Source organism: Cucumis sativus, chromosome 7, assembly GCF_000004075.3.
Source record: "Cucumis sativus cultivar 9930 chromosome 7, Cucumber_9930_V3, whole genome shotgun sequence".
NCBI classification, from domain to species: domain Eukaryota; kingdom Viridiplantae; phylum Streptophyta; class Magnoliopsida; order Cucurbitales; family Cucurbitaceae; genus Cucumis; species Cucumis sativus.
In genome coordinates this window covers 12,058,031-12,072,240 of record NC_026661.2, presented here as the reverse complement: position 1 = coordinate 12,072,240, position 14,210 = coordinate 12,058,031, and the positions used below count along the sequence as shown (strand labels likewise).

The 14,210-nt window shown below is 36.4% G+C and overlaps 1 protein-coding gene across 2 annotated transcripts in view; it reads right to left on the bottom strand.

The window, feature by feature from the left end:
- Positions 1-13,735, bottom strand: part of LOC101216510 (nuclear-pore anchor) — a 60,885-nt gene extending 47,150 nt beyond the window's left edge. For both annotated transcript variants that reach the window (XM_011660754.2, XM_011660755.2), the window contains exons 1-11: positions 13,253-13,735; positions 12,980-13,126; positions 12,773-12,871; positions 12,039-12,167; positions 11,851-11,943; positions 11,692-11,757; positions 8,804-8,893; positions 7,930-8,007; positions 4,573-4,682; positions 3,580-3,700; positions 3,353-3,445 (exon numbers count right to left, since the gene is read on the bottom strand). In XM_011660754.2, coding sequence (XP_011659056.1) covers positions 3,353-3,445; positions 3,580-3,700; positions 4,573-4,682; positions 7,930-8,007; positions 8,804-8,893; positions 11,692-11,757; positions 11,851-11,943; positions 12,039-12,167; positions 12,773-12,871; positions 12,980-13,126; positions 13,253-13,561 — 1,335 coding nt within the window. In that variant the 5' untranslated portion in view covers positions 13,562-13,735. The remainder of the gene's footprint in view (positions 1-3,352; positions 3,446-3,579; positions 3,701-4,572; positions 4,683-7,929; positions 8,008-8,803; positions 8,894-11,691; positions 11,758-11,850; positions 11,944-12,038; positions 12,168-12,772; positions 12,872-12,979; positions 13,127-13,252) is intronic.
- Positions 13,736-14,210: the final 475 nt, after the last annotated feature.

The following is a 14,210-nucleotide window of genomic DNA, read 5'->3' as shown; positions in this document are numbered from 1 at the left end:
GTAGTATGTAGGAGGCTAACCAGAACTGAGTTGCATAAGGTATGTCTTCCGCCTCTAGAGATGTTATATCTTTTCCACCTATCTAGTTTCTTGTGAATTTCGATCGATGATTGGTTGCCAAAACACCTTTTGCCGGGGGAAGCCTCCTAAAGGGAGACCTAAATATATAATTGGAAGCTTTTCTGTCTCGCACCCTAGCAGATTTGTTGTTTGAAACAAATCTTCCTCTCCCACATTAACACCGCTGAGGGCTGATTTCTCCCAATTTACTTTCTGCCCCGAACACTATTCAAATAACCTAATGGCGTCTTTTAAGTGTAAGAAGCATCTTCACATCGTACTTACAAAAGAGAGGTGTATCATCGGCAAATTGAAGCAATGGGAGGTGGATCAAGTCTTTGCCAACAAGGAAACCTTCAAACTGGCTGTTACTATGAAGCTTGTTTATGATTTCTCCTAAAACCTCACTTACTAGGAGAAATAAAAAGGGGGAGAGGGGGTCCCCTTGGCGGATACCTCTAGATGCTGTTATTCGGCCTCTTGGCTTACCATTGATGAAGACTGAATACTTTGGACTTTTTAGGCAGCCCATTATCCATAATATCCATGTGGAACTAAACTTTTTCAAAGATAATTTTTTTTCTAAAAAGTTCCAATCCACCCTATCAAAGGCTTTTTCCAAATCAAGTTTTAAAATCCATCCTTTTTTCCATTTTGCCTTATAATCTTCCACGGCCTCGTTAGCAATTAATATTGGGTCAAGAATTTGCCTACCTTGAATAAAGGCGCTTTGAGTGGGACTTATAATTGCATTCATAACTTGTTTTAAACGTTCAGATAAAACCTTTGCAACTACCTTGTATGCTAACATAGTAAGGCTGATTGGGCGGAAATCCTTGACTAGAGTTGCGTTTTCTTTTTTCTGCACTAAACAAATGAAGTTTTCTTGAATGCAAGCATATAATCTTCCATTTCTGTGGAAATCAGCCATTAGTGATTTGAAGATATCCTTGAAAATGGACCAGTGGGTGATTAGGAACTCCGCTGTGAATCTATCTGGGATTGGAGCTTTATTGCTGCCAAGTGCCTTTAAGGCTTTAAAGATCTCCTCCACTGAAAACTGGTTAACGAGAGCCTCATTCTGAACTGAGGAAACACAAGACCAATTACTATTAATAGGGATGAATCTTTCCCCCGGAATTCTTGTAGTGTCTCAAAAAATTCTAGCACAAGCCTTTCAATGTCGCAGAATGAAGTCAAGACGACCCCATTATCATCTTTTAATTCAGTTATGAGGTTCCTTCTTTTTTTTGCATTTAAAAAGCGGTGGAAGAAACCCATATTCTCATCACCCAAAGACAGCCAATTGGGTTTACTCTTCTGAATATAATTACGCTCTTCATTTTGATAAATGCTAAGTAATTCCGCTTGCAAAGCTGCTCTAGAATTCAAGTATTCTTCATTTAACTCTTCTCTGAATAAATATGGATGAAGGATTGAATTCCAGAGGTACTACGAGCAACACAGCTTAGAAACCATCCAGATGGAATTCAGAATTTGGATAGTCTTGTTATTCCAGTATCAATGTTTCCAGATTTGCTAAAGAATTTCCAAACTGGTTCTTTGATTAGAACCGTTATTGAGTTAATGAACCATTCCAATTGGATCTTAGATAAACTGGTGATTTTCTGGAAATCTACATCTTCAATATGGAATCGCCCTTTTTCGAACCATATGCAGTAGAAGGAGTCAACAATTTTGCAACTTTTAACTTCCATTTTCGGAGGAAGTGGAGCTGGGACTCACCGGGGAAGTCGTTACCAGAGTGAGGAGAGAAGACGTGGCCGCTAAAAAAGTTAAGAGAAGACGTGACCGGAGATGCCGTGGCTGGAGTGAGGGGAGAAGAGGGTGGGACAGAGGAGAGAGAAAGGAGAATCAAGATCGAGTCAAAGTTCCTTCTTGGTGCTCCCTTTACAAGATATATTCGGATTGTTCAGCACAAGATATCTGAATCTGTCTCAATAGGAATGCTTTCATTTGAGCTACATAATTATGTCCTCATGGCATATAGTACTCTATTATAAACCTAGTTGAGATAGTTGGGCGTACTTACCAAGTCTCTTGTAATTCAAGCAATAGTCTCTTTTCATTTCATCAAATATTTGTATATCTTGTTTCCGTTTCGAAAAAGATCTTTTAGAGGCATTCCATTCAAAACTTGGTGTACTGTTTTTTGGGATTAGTTATCAGTTTTAATTTGGTCTTAAAGAAGAGGATTATCAAGGAATTTTCTATCGAGATGCTTGCATAAACTTCTACAAGTTAGTCTCTTTATTAAACTGCTGATTGTTGATTGCTTGAAGAACTGCTTCCAGCTACTTTCAGATTATAAGGTGGCTTTGTTACAAAGTTGGCAAATTTAGAGGCTGGACTTTTCTGGTTTTGGTTGTCCTCTCTTATTTGGCGGTCTTCATCTAAGGTGTCTTGTTTCTCCATTTGATCTATAGTTGATTTGTTTCCCCACCTACGACTTCGGGTTTATGGTTGTTAGTTGAATTATCAATTTTGTAAAAGTTATAGTTGGCTTTTCAACTGCCTTGGAATATATCCATATTAGTTGTCCCGACACTTGTCGCTTCTTCTCAAAGCAACTGTTGTAGTAGTGATTGGAGTGTCATTCAAAGAGCAAATTTGTTCCACTTAGGGTTATTTTTGCTTGCAATTTGTGTTTGCTTGTTTTTCTGGCAAAGCCATCAATGAGCTTTATATGGTTGTAACTGCTTTATTTGGGTTTTATTGTGAAGACCATATCTTGAAATTTTAGGGGCCTCAAAAATAAACCCATCATTCAACATTTAAACACTTCTACCAAATACAGCATTAAGATATTCTGATTTACACCTATTATCGGTTGGAATGAACCTTGTATAAATATGTGTGCAAATTTTCGAGGTATCCTTCCACACATTAAAAAGCTTGGTTACAGTGCTGTCCAGGCCACTGTCTTTGTGTCTTTTACGTATTTGTGAATCTTTTTTTCCCGTTAGATCACTGTCTCATTCGAGTGTGGCCTTTTCATGGAGTCACACCATTTACAATTTTCTAGTATGAATGTTAACGAAACAAAAAACTAAAAGTAATTAAACAATTAAATTTTCAAAAGAACTCCCACATATATCTAAAATAAGCAAAGATTTTTTCCTTTAACTATGCATATCATTAAAATGGGCGTTTAGGCTTATTGATGTCTTAACGTTCTAGGTTCATGAAGCTTCTCCACAAGGTTCTTGAAACAGCACAAAGAAAAACACCATTGATGAAAAAATCAAATAAATTGTATGTGTAAGCATACCTTCTGCAGAACTGCCTCGGCATCTTTCCTTCCCATCTGCTCATGCCGCAAAGCATCCACAGTTTCCTGGTACTTGGCATACATTTTGGCTAACTAGTAGGAAAGAAATAAATAACCTCCAATTAAACTAGACATATCGCTGGCATCACATATGTTTAATTGATCAACGAAATCAGATTCAGATTGTATAAGAAACAAAATACAAACAGTCAAAACTAAATACTCACACTCCAACCATCACGCAGAAGCGAAGCAGCTAATGCTGTCCCAGAAACACCTACGGGAATCATGGGGCCGAAGTTGTGATTCCCACCAACCACATCACTATTTTCCTTCGGGTTTATCAAACTAATCATAAAAATGTCCAGAAAAATTAATTTGGCATCAGTTCAAACCACAACAAGATACCACTGAGAACCATCACCAACCCATCACGAAGCATTTTCTTTTAATTAAAAAACAACCATTATTATTGAGAAAAAAAGAAAGAGCACAGGGGTATAAAAAAAAACAAGGCCACAATAATGGCGCTCCCCCTAAAACAAGGAACTCCAACTATGTAAAAGAAATGTCTACACGATAATACAAAATTCTTTGAATCGAAGCACAAAGACGAACATGAAAACAAACGAGGGATCAAACATCAGAAGGCTCCCTCTCCAAACCCCTAAACACTATATTATTTTGTTCACCTCAAAAAACTCGTAAAATCGCACCCACCCCCAGACATCATAGAAACCGACCTTTCCTACCAAAAGACAGATTGAGGAGGGATCTCGATCAGAGACTAACATTCTTGTGGAGGCTAGTGGAGCATTTATATACGTTTGGGAGAAGAATTGAATCAAGCCAAAGAGCAATTCTTCTCCCATTTCCAAGCTTAAACATCGCTAAGGCCTCCACTTTTGGCCACGTTCATAAAATATTTATCCAAGGGATTTGAAGGCTTCAACTAATCTTTCCCAAGCTATGCCAACAAAATCTGTCTCTACCATGAATGCTTGCAACAAATTTACTCCAAAGCGATGAATCTTTAGCCAAAAAACGTAATCCCCATTCGGCTAAAGAGCCAAATTTATATATGTTGCCCAGCCCACCCATCCAACATCAGCCAGCGCAATTGCAAAAAGTAAAAAAGATAATTAATTGAAAACAAATAGAATAAGAATTATAACAACAGAACAAAAAAAATCCATTACAGAATGAGGAGTAAAACATACACATCTGGAGAAAAGCTGCCAAGGGGAAAAAGAGTGAGTTCATTCTTTTTCCTACTAAGTTCAATCTCCGCTTCACACTTTTCCAGTTTCACTTTCAAATTTGTAGCCTCCTATTGCCGATCACGAAAAGAAAATAGTTAATGATTACAGGAACATATAATAAATAAAGAAAACCAATTTGCATATAAGATATACAGATCACAAGAAATAACAACAAAGTAAAAGAGACACCAATGCAATCTAGAAAGGGTTAAGAGAGGTAAGAAGTCCCTGAACCTTCTAGGGTCCACAATCTTCAATGGATGCTTTCAAACACCCTCCTTAAAATTTGGCCAAAAAAACTCTCGAAATCCAATATCTCATCCTCTTTTAAGAATCTATGAAATAATATTAACCAAGAGGAAATATTCAAATCCCAATGGTCGAACACCAATCCTTTTGACAAGAGAGTAATTTTGTAAAGCTTTGGATTACTGACTTTGAAAAAGACCAACCCTACGAACGAGTCTAGCCAACAAGCTATTCTTGTGCCATTGTCGAGCTTAAAGTTAGCCAATACTTCCACCTCCAACCACAATCTAAAGATACTTATCCGAGGACTTCTTAGTCTATTGCAATCCTTGCCAGCTGTGTGCCAGTTGTAACTTGAAGGTATTTTTCTGATGAACACTCCTCACAACTTGAGACCATAAAACCTTTTCTTCATGGATGTACCACCAACCCCATTTAGCAAGCAAGGCAACCTTTTAGAACTCCAAAATCAAAATCACCATCAAGATGGGATGTAACCAAATTTCATTTCACCAGGTGATTAACTTTGTTGCCATTGTTAGCTTCCCAGAAAAAGTTTCTCATAATTCTTTCCAAAATTGAGACTACCTTTTACGGCAATTAAAAATAAAGACACGTGTAATGAGGGGGGAGATTGGATAGAATGGAATTTCAAAGTGTAGCTCACCCACCACAAGATAAATTAAAGCACCTCCTCTTATCAAGCTTGGTATAAATTCCATCAATTACTAGCTGCCAAAAATCGACTTTCTTAGGATAACCCCCAAAGGCATTCCAAGATAAAGAATTGCAATTTAATTTGGAGGCCACAAGCTGCAATTCCCCTTCATCCACATTAATTCCACATAAGGCAGAGTTTCAGGTTTTTAAAGAGCTTATCAAGTTGTATTATTTCCCATTTATGGTAAACATTGATATCTTCATCCAGTACCTTTTGGATATGACGAAGGTGCTAGAGTGGTGTCAACGTAGTTGAGATGGTAGGGTGCGCCTGTTGATCTCTTGTCTCATCTTATAGTTTGCTTTATTCCTTGTATTGTGAGCATTTGACTCTTTTCATTACATTAATGAAAATTTGTTCTTTCCTTAGAGGGGGAAAAAGGGGAAAAAGGTTTAGTCGAGAATACAGGGTAGAACTTAGAGCAAGCTAGTTTCACTCCTTTGTCTCCATAAATTCCATCGAACCTAAAATCGATACCATTCAGGTCAGTTAAGTACCTTCTTAGCGCCCATTTGTTTGATTAAAAGGCCTAACTGATGTTAAATTCTTTCACAAAGAATTCCAAAGTCATTTATAAGTAGCCTGCCACACTTTTTCATTATTTGATTACTGCCTTTATCCTTGTAAAGGAGAAAAATCAAAAGTATTTTCTTGATCTTTGAGAGCGTCTTTGACGTGACATTTGCTTGATCTTTGTAGTCTTCTAGTGTATTGTGGTCCTTTTAGTTGCAGTTGATGGTTGGACTTTTAGTCAGATTGTTGGAAGCAGTTGATCTCTTCTTTGATGTTGAAGCTTCATCACTCATCAATTAATTTTAGATGGCCTTTCATTATCTTCCAGGCTCATTATTTGGGAGAGGAGATGTTGCGGTGGAGGCTTCTTTTCCATTCTTTTCGGGTTTGTTCAAGTTGAAGTCTTATCATGTGGTTCTTTATGCTGAATATTCATTTTTAATTAAGTGTTCATCCCGCTTGTTTTTATTTATTTTAAAGAGCTTTTGTCTCTATATTGTGGTTCTTTATGCTGAATATTCATATTTAATTAAGTGTTCATCCCGCTTGTTTTTATTTATTTTGAAGAGCTTTTGTCTCTATATTGTACACTGATTCTAGCTTTGTTTTAGCAAGTTTGGAGGCTTTTTATACTTTTGTTTCCCCTCTTGTACTTTGAGTAACAGTCTCTTTTAGTTCCTCAATGAAAGTCTCATTACCATTTAAATGAAAAGAAAAAGATAGAACACTCCATACAAACCAAAAGACCAATGACCAAAAGATTTTAAAAGAAAGACAAATGGTAAAAACAAGGAAATATAAAGCAGAGGCGTCTACCCCCACCACTGATCTTCCAAAAAATTACATTGCTTGGTGATGTTTATTTTATTGATATTATGTAAGATTCTTTTATTTTACTCCTTTGAGAGTTTGTATCTCCGAGCAATACTCTCTTTTCATTAACTTAATGAAAACTTACGTATCTAGCCAAAGACAAATAAGCTAATAGAGTTTCAATGAGATTTTAGCAATTTTTTTCTACTTTATTGCTTTCCAATCAAATGTAATGCTTATGTCAGAGCACCTTTTCATTTTCCTCTTTTTAATTTTCTTTTCTATTCTTACCTATAGTTATTTTTAAATTTGTTCCTTTTCATATTTCAATCCATGTGCTAGACTTTTCATATTCATATTTCTTCTTATCTTCATTCTTCGTTTTCTCCCCAAACTTTCTTCTTATGTTGCTATTCGAATGGTTCATTTTCTTATTCTTCCCATCCACTATAATCATTGCCGCTAGCTTCTTTGATAGTTCTGTTCATCCACACTAATTGTCACCCACCTTGGTGTAAACCAAAAGTCTTTTTTATCAAAATGATTACTCTCTCAAATGGGGAGAGATGTATTTATAGAGAAATGTGAGTACAAGATCCAAACTACCCTCCTAACTAACTTTCTAACTTCCCCCTTTTAAAAACAAGTAACTCTATTTTAATACAAGTAACTCTCACCGTCTTCTTTGCATTCTTCGTCAAATTTTTCAATTGTCAGTATCAGTAGTTTTAGATTCATTTTCTGTTCTGCTTTATTGATGTTGTATCACCTAGTTGTGATTCAAAATTTTGAATTATACATTTAATCTCATTTCTGATTCAAATGCGCCACAATCTGAATCAATTGCCTCCACCTGGAGTCAACTTGTGTAATGTACGAGTTCAGAATAGTGCCCTTCAGCACCATGTGAAGAAAATATATGTTACAATGAGCCTTCATCGAGAGGAAATAACTGCATGAATTCTTGCACTTGCTTTCAGTACTAAAAGTGAAAGAGGCCTTAGTTAATAGATGCATACCTCTTCCAAATGAATCCTTTGAGATTCTTCCTTTACAAGCTTTTCTTTATAATCACTCTCAATTTGGTTCAAATGTGTCTAAGCAATTCAAAACAAAAGAAAAAGCAAAATCAGAAAGAATTATAATTTGGTAACTTGTTCAACATTTTTAGAGTCAGTTTGTGATCTTCCTTTTCCTTTACTAACAAGAAACTAAAATGTCAAAGAATAAGAACTCCCGATGAGTGAAAAAGGTAAGAAAAATGGAAGTTTAGCTTCTCATGAAGAATGAAACAAAAACGACCCAATTCATGGAAATAACCCTACAAGAACAATGAAGAGCACAAATTGTACGGAGGAATTTTTTGTTTTTTACATAAGAAATATCGCTTTCACAAATTGTAGATTTCTTAAACCCTCTAAAAATTTGTTCTTTATATCTCTCCAAACCACACACACCCCAGCCCAGCTTGCCACAAGAACTTATTTTTTCATGAGGAGGATAGAGCATGAACTCCTCCCACATCTCTATCTAACCTCAATGCTTAGCCAAACTCACACCAGACCCTTCCAAAAATTAACCCCAAATTTAATAAGCAAATCCAAACTCCCAAAGAATTTAATATATGTATGGGTGTATGTATATACAAACAATTGCTTTCATGGAAAAAAAAAAAATGAAAGAATACAAGGGCAGCAAAAAACATATCGGCAAAATATCAGTGACATATCACCAATCCTACAAATAAGTTCCCAGTATTTCAACAATATATCTGTCCCCAACTATAATGCGAACAATTTTGTTTTCTTTTAAAAGGAAAAAAAGAAAAAACAGAAACAAACAACAAAATAACAAAACAGGAAAAAAAAAACAGAGAGAGATAAAGAATCTAACCTCCAAGGCTTTTACGACACCCTCCAGTTCTGTTGCCTTCTTAGACCACTCCTCAGAACTTTCTTTGTAAAGTTCAACAAGCTTATTGACCTACAAAATCAGTTAGCAATGAGATGTTGGAATCGCTATACTCTCTTACAAAATCAATTAGCAATGAGAGCAAATCTAAGGGCATAGGGGTATAATAAAACGCTAATGTCAAAATATATAATAAAAATTAGTTTGACATATTTCCATATGAAATCAGTTGGAAATATAATTCTCTTTTCGAGACCCAAAGGTATCTAGATCTTACGACAATTGCCAATTCGAAAATATGGATCAAATCCACGTCTAACATGTAAGCAGCTATTAAACAAGTAAACTGATAGAAAATTGATAAAGAAAAACGAAAGAATAGAAAGGCAACCAAAACCCAAGAAAAAAAAACATTTAATAAACAAGTAAGATGTTAGACCTCACAAGTTTCTACAAAGATGCAAGCACCTGACAAGGAAATTAAGCAGTGGTATCATTGTGTACGACCACTTAATTAACCACTATTGTCATCCCCGATGTTAATAAATACAAAGCTCTAATGATCAAATAATTAGCTTCATCCAAGCTCCAAAAATTTTAAGACACATGTTAGAAAACCATCTGAATAAAATCAAAGGAATACTCGATCACTAATTGGGCCATTGAATTGGTTATTATAGTCTATGGTAATAGTTTGTGTTTCAGGTACAGATCATTTAAATCTGTATTGCAAATGAAGAGAGAACAAGGTTACAAAGTGACATATACAATAAACAATGAGGGAAGGCCAAAAGGTCATTTCTGTAAATTCTAGCATAAGAGTTAACCAAATGATAGTTACTATGTTAGTTAGTTAAACATTTGGTAACTAATTCCTTCTAAAAATAGAAGTCTGCTCTCATTTTCAAAGAGAGATTCATTGATTAAAAATTAGATTTCTTGGTGCTACACCAAATTGGTATCAGCGCTTCCAAGATTCCTCAAACTAAATAGCCAACCAACGAGCTGTCATTCTGATAGTTGAGGAGTGGCACGCTCAAGAACAAGTGGCGGATGATACTCCCGTCCTCACTCCAAGAACTTCTTCAAAGACACTTGTTGTCGGTTGAAGCTTCATCGAAGGAAATCCAAGAAACACTGAACGTTGTAATTCAGAGGTTGGACTTCATGAATCCTCCTCAACATGATCGTGAAGAAGGTCCAGCGTTCAATCAACAGTGGGGAAGACGAGGAAGGCATGGTTTCGGGTAACCAAGATTGGGTAAAAATCAGCAAGAAAGAAGGCAAGGTGATATAGCCACTAGAGACAGAATCAAGAACGTCAAGAACCTTGGATGAATTTTCAAGAAGGAATCAAGAATTCCAAGTTTGGAGTTCTTCGAGTGAGGAGGATCAACGCGATGAATTTGATGGATATAGAAGAAGAAGACGTAGCTATTGTGAAGAGAGAAGAGAACCTTAAGGGTTCAAAATGAAGATTGACTTGCCGAGTTTAGTTATGATGGGAGGCGCAAAATTGAATCCTTCTTGGATTGGATCAAAAACACATAAAACTTCTTCAATTACATGAACACTTCCGAGCACAAAAAGGTACATCTAGTAGCTTTAAAATTAAAGGTGGTGCATTGGCATGGTAGGACCAATTGGAAGTTAATTGGCAAAGGCAAGGAAAGAGGCTGATTCAATCGGGGAGAAAATGAAGAAGTTGATGAAAGAACGATTTTACGGCCAAACTATGAGCATTGTATAATCATTATCAAAATCGTAGACAAGGGGTAAGAACAGTGATTGATTATATTGAAGTGTTCCACCGGTTGGGTGCAAGAACAAACTTGATGGAGAGTGAGCAACGTTTGATAGCAAGATTTGTGGGAGCCCTACGAATGGATATCAAGGAAAAGGTAAAACTCCAACCCTTTAGTTGGCTTTCTGAAGCAAGTCCATTTGCTGAAACAATGGAAGAAATGAATGAAAGACGATCCAAGAAAGCAACAAGAAAAGAGTCGAGGGAGAGAAGACTTCCTTGAACAAGGCATATGCATTATATACTACTACAAACCACCCACCACCAGCAAAAGGAAAGGATCAAGAGAAATCTGAAGAAAGAAGTGAAAAGAAAGAAGATCTTGATCCCAAGAAGAAGGCTCGAAATCCATACAACTGACCTCCCTTGAAAAGTGTCTTTGGTGCAGTCAGAATGATCATATGTCCAATGATTGTCCTTAGTGGAAAACAGTAGCTTTACTAGATGAAGAGGAAGATTCTTGTGAGGAAGGAGCCGAAACCATAGAGGAAGAAGCTTGAGCCCGATGAAGGAGATAGGTTATCTTGCATTCTTCGAAGGATTTTTCTCTTTATTTGATAGAATGGGATTCCATCTCAAAACCAATTGGTAACAGGAGTAGTGCATCTATCTATTTTAAAAGGAGTGTGAGTCCTTCTCATCAGGGAAGGAAAAAAAAGGAGTGTGATTCTCAACATCTCAACATGCTCATCAAGATGGTGTCTCTCTTGGGTTCACAAATTTTGGTTGGATCTCACTTTTTTTATTGGACCAAACACCTATTTGGCTTTATAGGCTCTGATACCAACTTAAATTTGAGAGCTAGATTGTTTGTCCCTTATTATTAAATGTACATAATGTTGGTCTTCTTATATAGGAGAAAGATCTTTTACAAAAGAGGAAAGAATAAAAGCAATAAATGATAAATATCTGAACAATAATATGTATATACAAACATAGAAATTCCAACAGTCACCTATCGTGTACTTAGAGCATTAACCTCATTTCATTATTTCAATGATAATGCTAGTTTCCATTTCAAATAAATAAATAGCGTCAAACAAAAATGTTCCAGAAAACTACTTACTGTTGATATTTCAGCACAAAGACGTTCCTCATTTTCTGAAGCCATTCTTCTTGACGAACACAATTCCTGGACAAGTAATAATTAGCTAGCATTCGACAATAGTAAAGAACACGAAGGAGCTTCAACTTCTTGAGCATAAAGTAGAATAACATATAACACCTCCTGTGCAGATGTTAGCTTCATCTCAAGTTCTTTCACACTATCCTTGTTCCATTTTAAGGAGCTAGCGCATTCATCCAACTGCCTCTCAACCTAAAATCAATGAAGTACCAGTGAACAGACAGATATGCATTGACAACAGTAAATTTTGTAATACATGGAATGTAATATCCTGTAAAGCCCCATACATCTCTAAGTTTTGCAGACAGTTCAGCCTCAGTATCAGAATGAAGCCTACGCAGGTCAATGACACTGCCTACTTTAGCAGTTAATTCATCGTTAAGCCACACGTTATGCCTCTCGATAAGTTCTTTTTCCTGCACAAAATAAAGAAGAATGGATTTTTTTTCTTTAGAATAAAGGAATAAATATGAACGATTTTGTTATAAGAAATATGTAAGAATCAAAACGCAGAACTAAGGTCAAATTACAATTTTAGTCTACTTTAAGGTTGTGTTGTGCCTATCCCTAAACTTTCGAAAGTGCCTAATAGGTCCCTGAAATTTCAATTTTGTGCTCAGCAAGTCCTTGACAAATTAAAAAAATTTAAAAACTTTCCTATCAAACAAACACAAAAGCAGATAATAGTTCCAAGAAGCTGTTGAAATGATACCCAAGGGGGATCGCCATAAACCCTTGGATAGAAGGGTATGAAAGATGAAGGGTGACAACAAAGCCCCATACCTGGAAGGAAGTTCGTTTTTCAACTTCTAAATTCTTGATCACATATAGAGATAATCCATCAATTATTTTTTTTGAAAGGTATTATAATAATTGGGGGTGGGGATTTGAACACAGGACCTCTTGTCCACAGGTGCCAGTTGAATTAAGGTCTTGTTGGCAATATAATCCATCAATTATAAAATCCAAATGTCTAAAGTGAATCAGTTTCTTAACAAAGACAATAGTGAGGAGTGATCACCTGTGTAAGACGAGCGAAGTCAGCTCGGGAGCGCACCAACTCCATGTCGACCTCGCTTATACGGGCTTCTCTTTGAGCAGCTGTCTCGGACAAATTGACCTCCAAAACGATCAGAAAGAAACATTTTTAGTAGGAAAGCACAAATTTTAATTATTACCACAAATTTCAATACATGGATGGCAAGTCGGAGTAGTGAAAGGAACTTACAATCTTGTCAAGATAACTCTTTATAGTGGAATCTTTTTCACCAATTTCTAAGTCCTTATGCTCGATAAGCTCCATCAACTGTCTTTTTGATTTATGCAGTTCAGATAACTCTGTATTTAACCTCTCTATCTCACCATCCTTCCCAATCTGTAAGCACAAAAGAAGCCAATGCTTAAAATATTTAACATTAACGAAAGGTGGCGTCAATGGAGGGATTCATTACATGTGCGTAACCGAATTGAATGAAGGAGAAGAAACAATTAGTATTCTTACGGAAAGTAAATTGAGTTGGTGTTTTTGGGACTTGACTTCTGCAAGCTCGGAGAGCCTGAGTTCGAGGGTCGTTTGAAGCTGTGCATTCTGAGACTGGAGGTCAGAGAACTCAGCTGAAAGAGAGAGGAACTTCTGGTCAAGAAGAGAACAAGTCTGCTCCGCGGTGATTGAAGCAGCATCAGCTTGAGCTCTGACGGTCTCGAGCTCACTGCGGAGACCTTGGATGAAGGCATCGGCCTTCTCGGCCAAAAAAGCAGCGTCGTCAGAGTGACGAGAGAACTCCTCGTCGGAGATGAATAAATGGGCCATTTTAGCTGGATTCAGGGTACAAAATGCCCCGTGCAGATCAACTGCCGGCTAATATACCTCGGCGAGTCAGTATCAATCGTCCAAGGCGGTAACACGGAACCGAATGGGTTTCTGCAGGGAGTTGGAAACGAAAGAAGCGGAAAAGGTAATACGAGAAGGGAATGCTTCTGACAGAACCGGAATTTTCCTAAATATGTAACTTTTCACCTTTCCATTCGGGGGGAAAAGTTCTTAACCCTAATCATGGATGAATTTTAACTTTTTAACTTCTAATTTTGTGTATCAAGAAAAGAAGAAAATAAAAACTTTAATTTTGTAAATTGTATCTATTTTATAAAATAATCAAGAGCATCGGTAAAATATTTAAATTATATGAAACAATTTTGAAAACGAAAAAATACACATGCCCACAATAGAAAATATCAAAACCTCAATCAAACATGTGATTAATCGGCTACACACTTGCGTGTAATCTTCTTCTAAATAATTATGGTATGTGATCGTGTAGATAATGATACACGATCATGTAAATTATTTTACCCAAATTTAAACAATCAAATATTACTTTAAATGATGGCAAAGAAAGTTTCAGATATAAACAATCATTCACATTATACAAGATCGTGTAAGTATTGATATGTCACGCCCC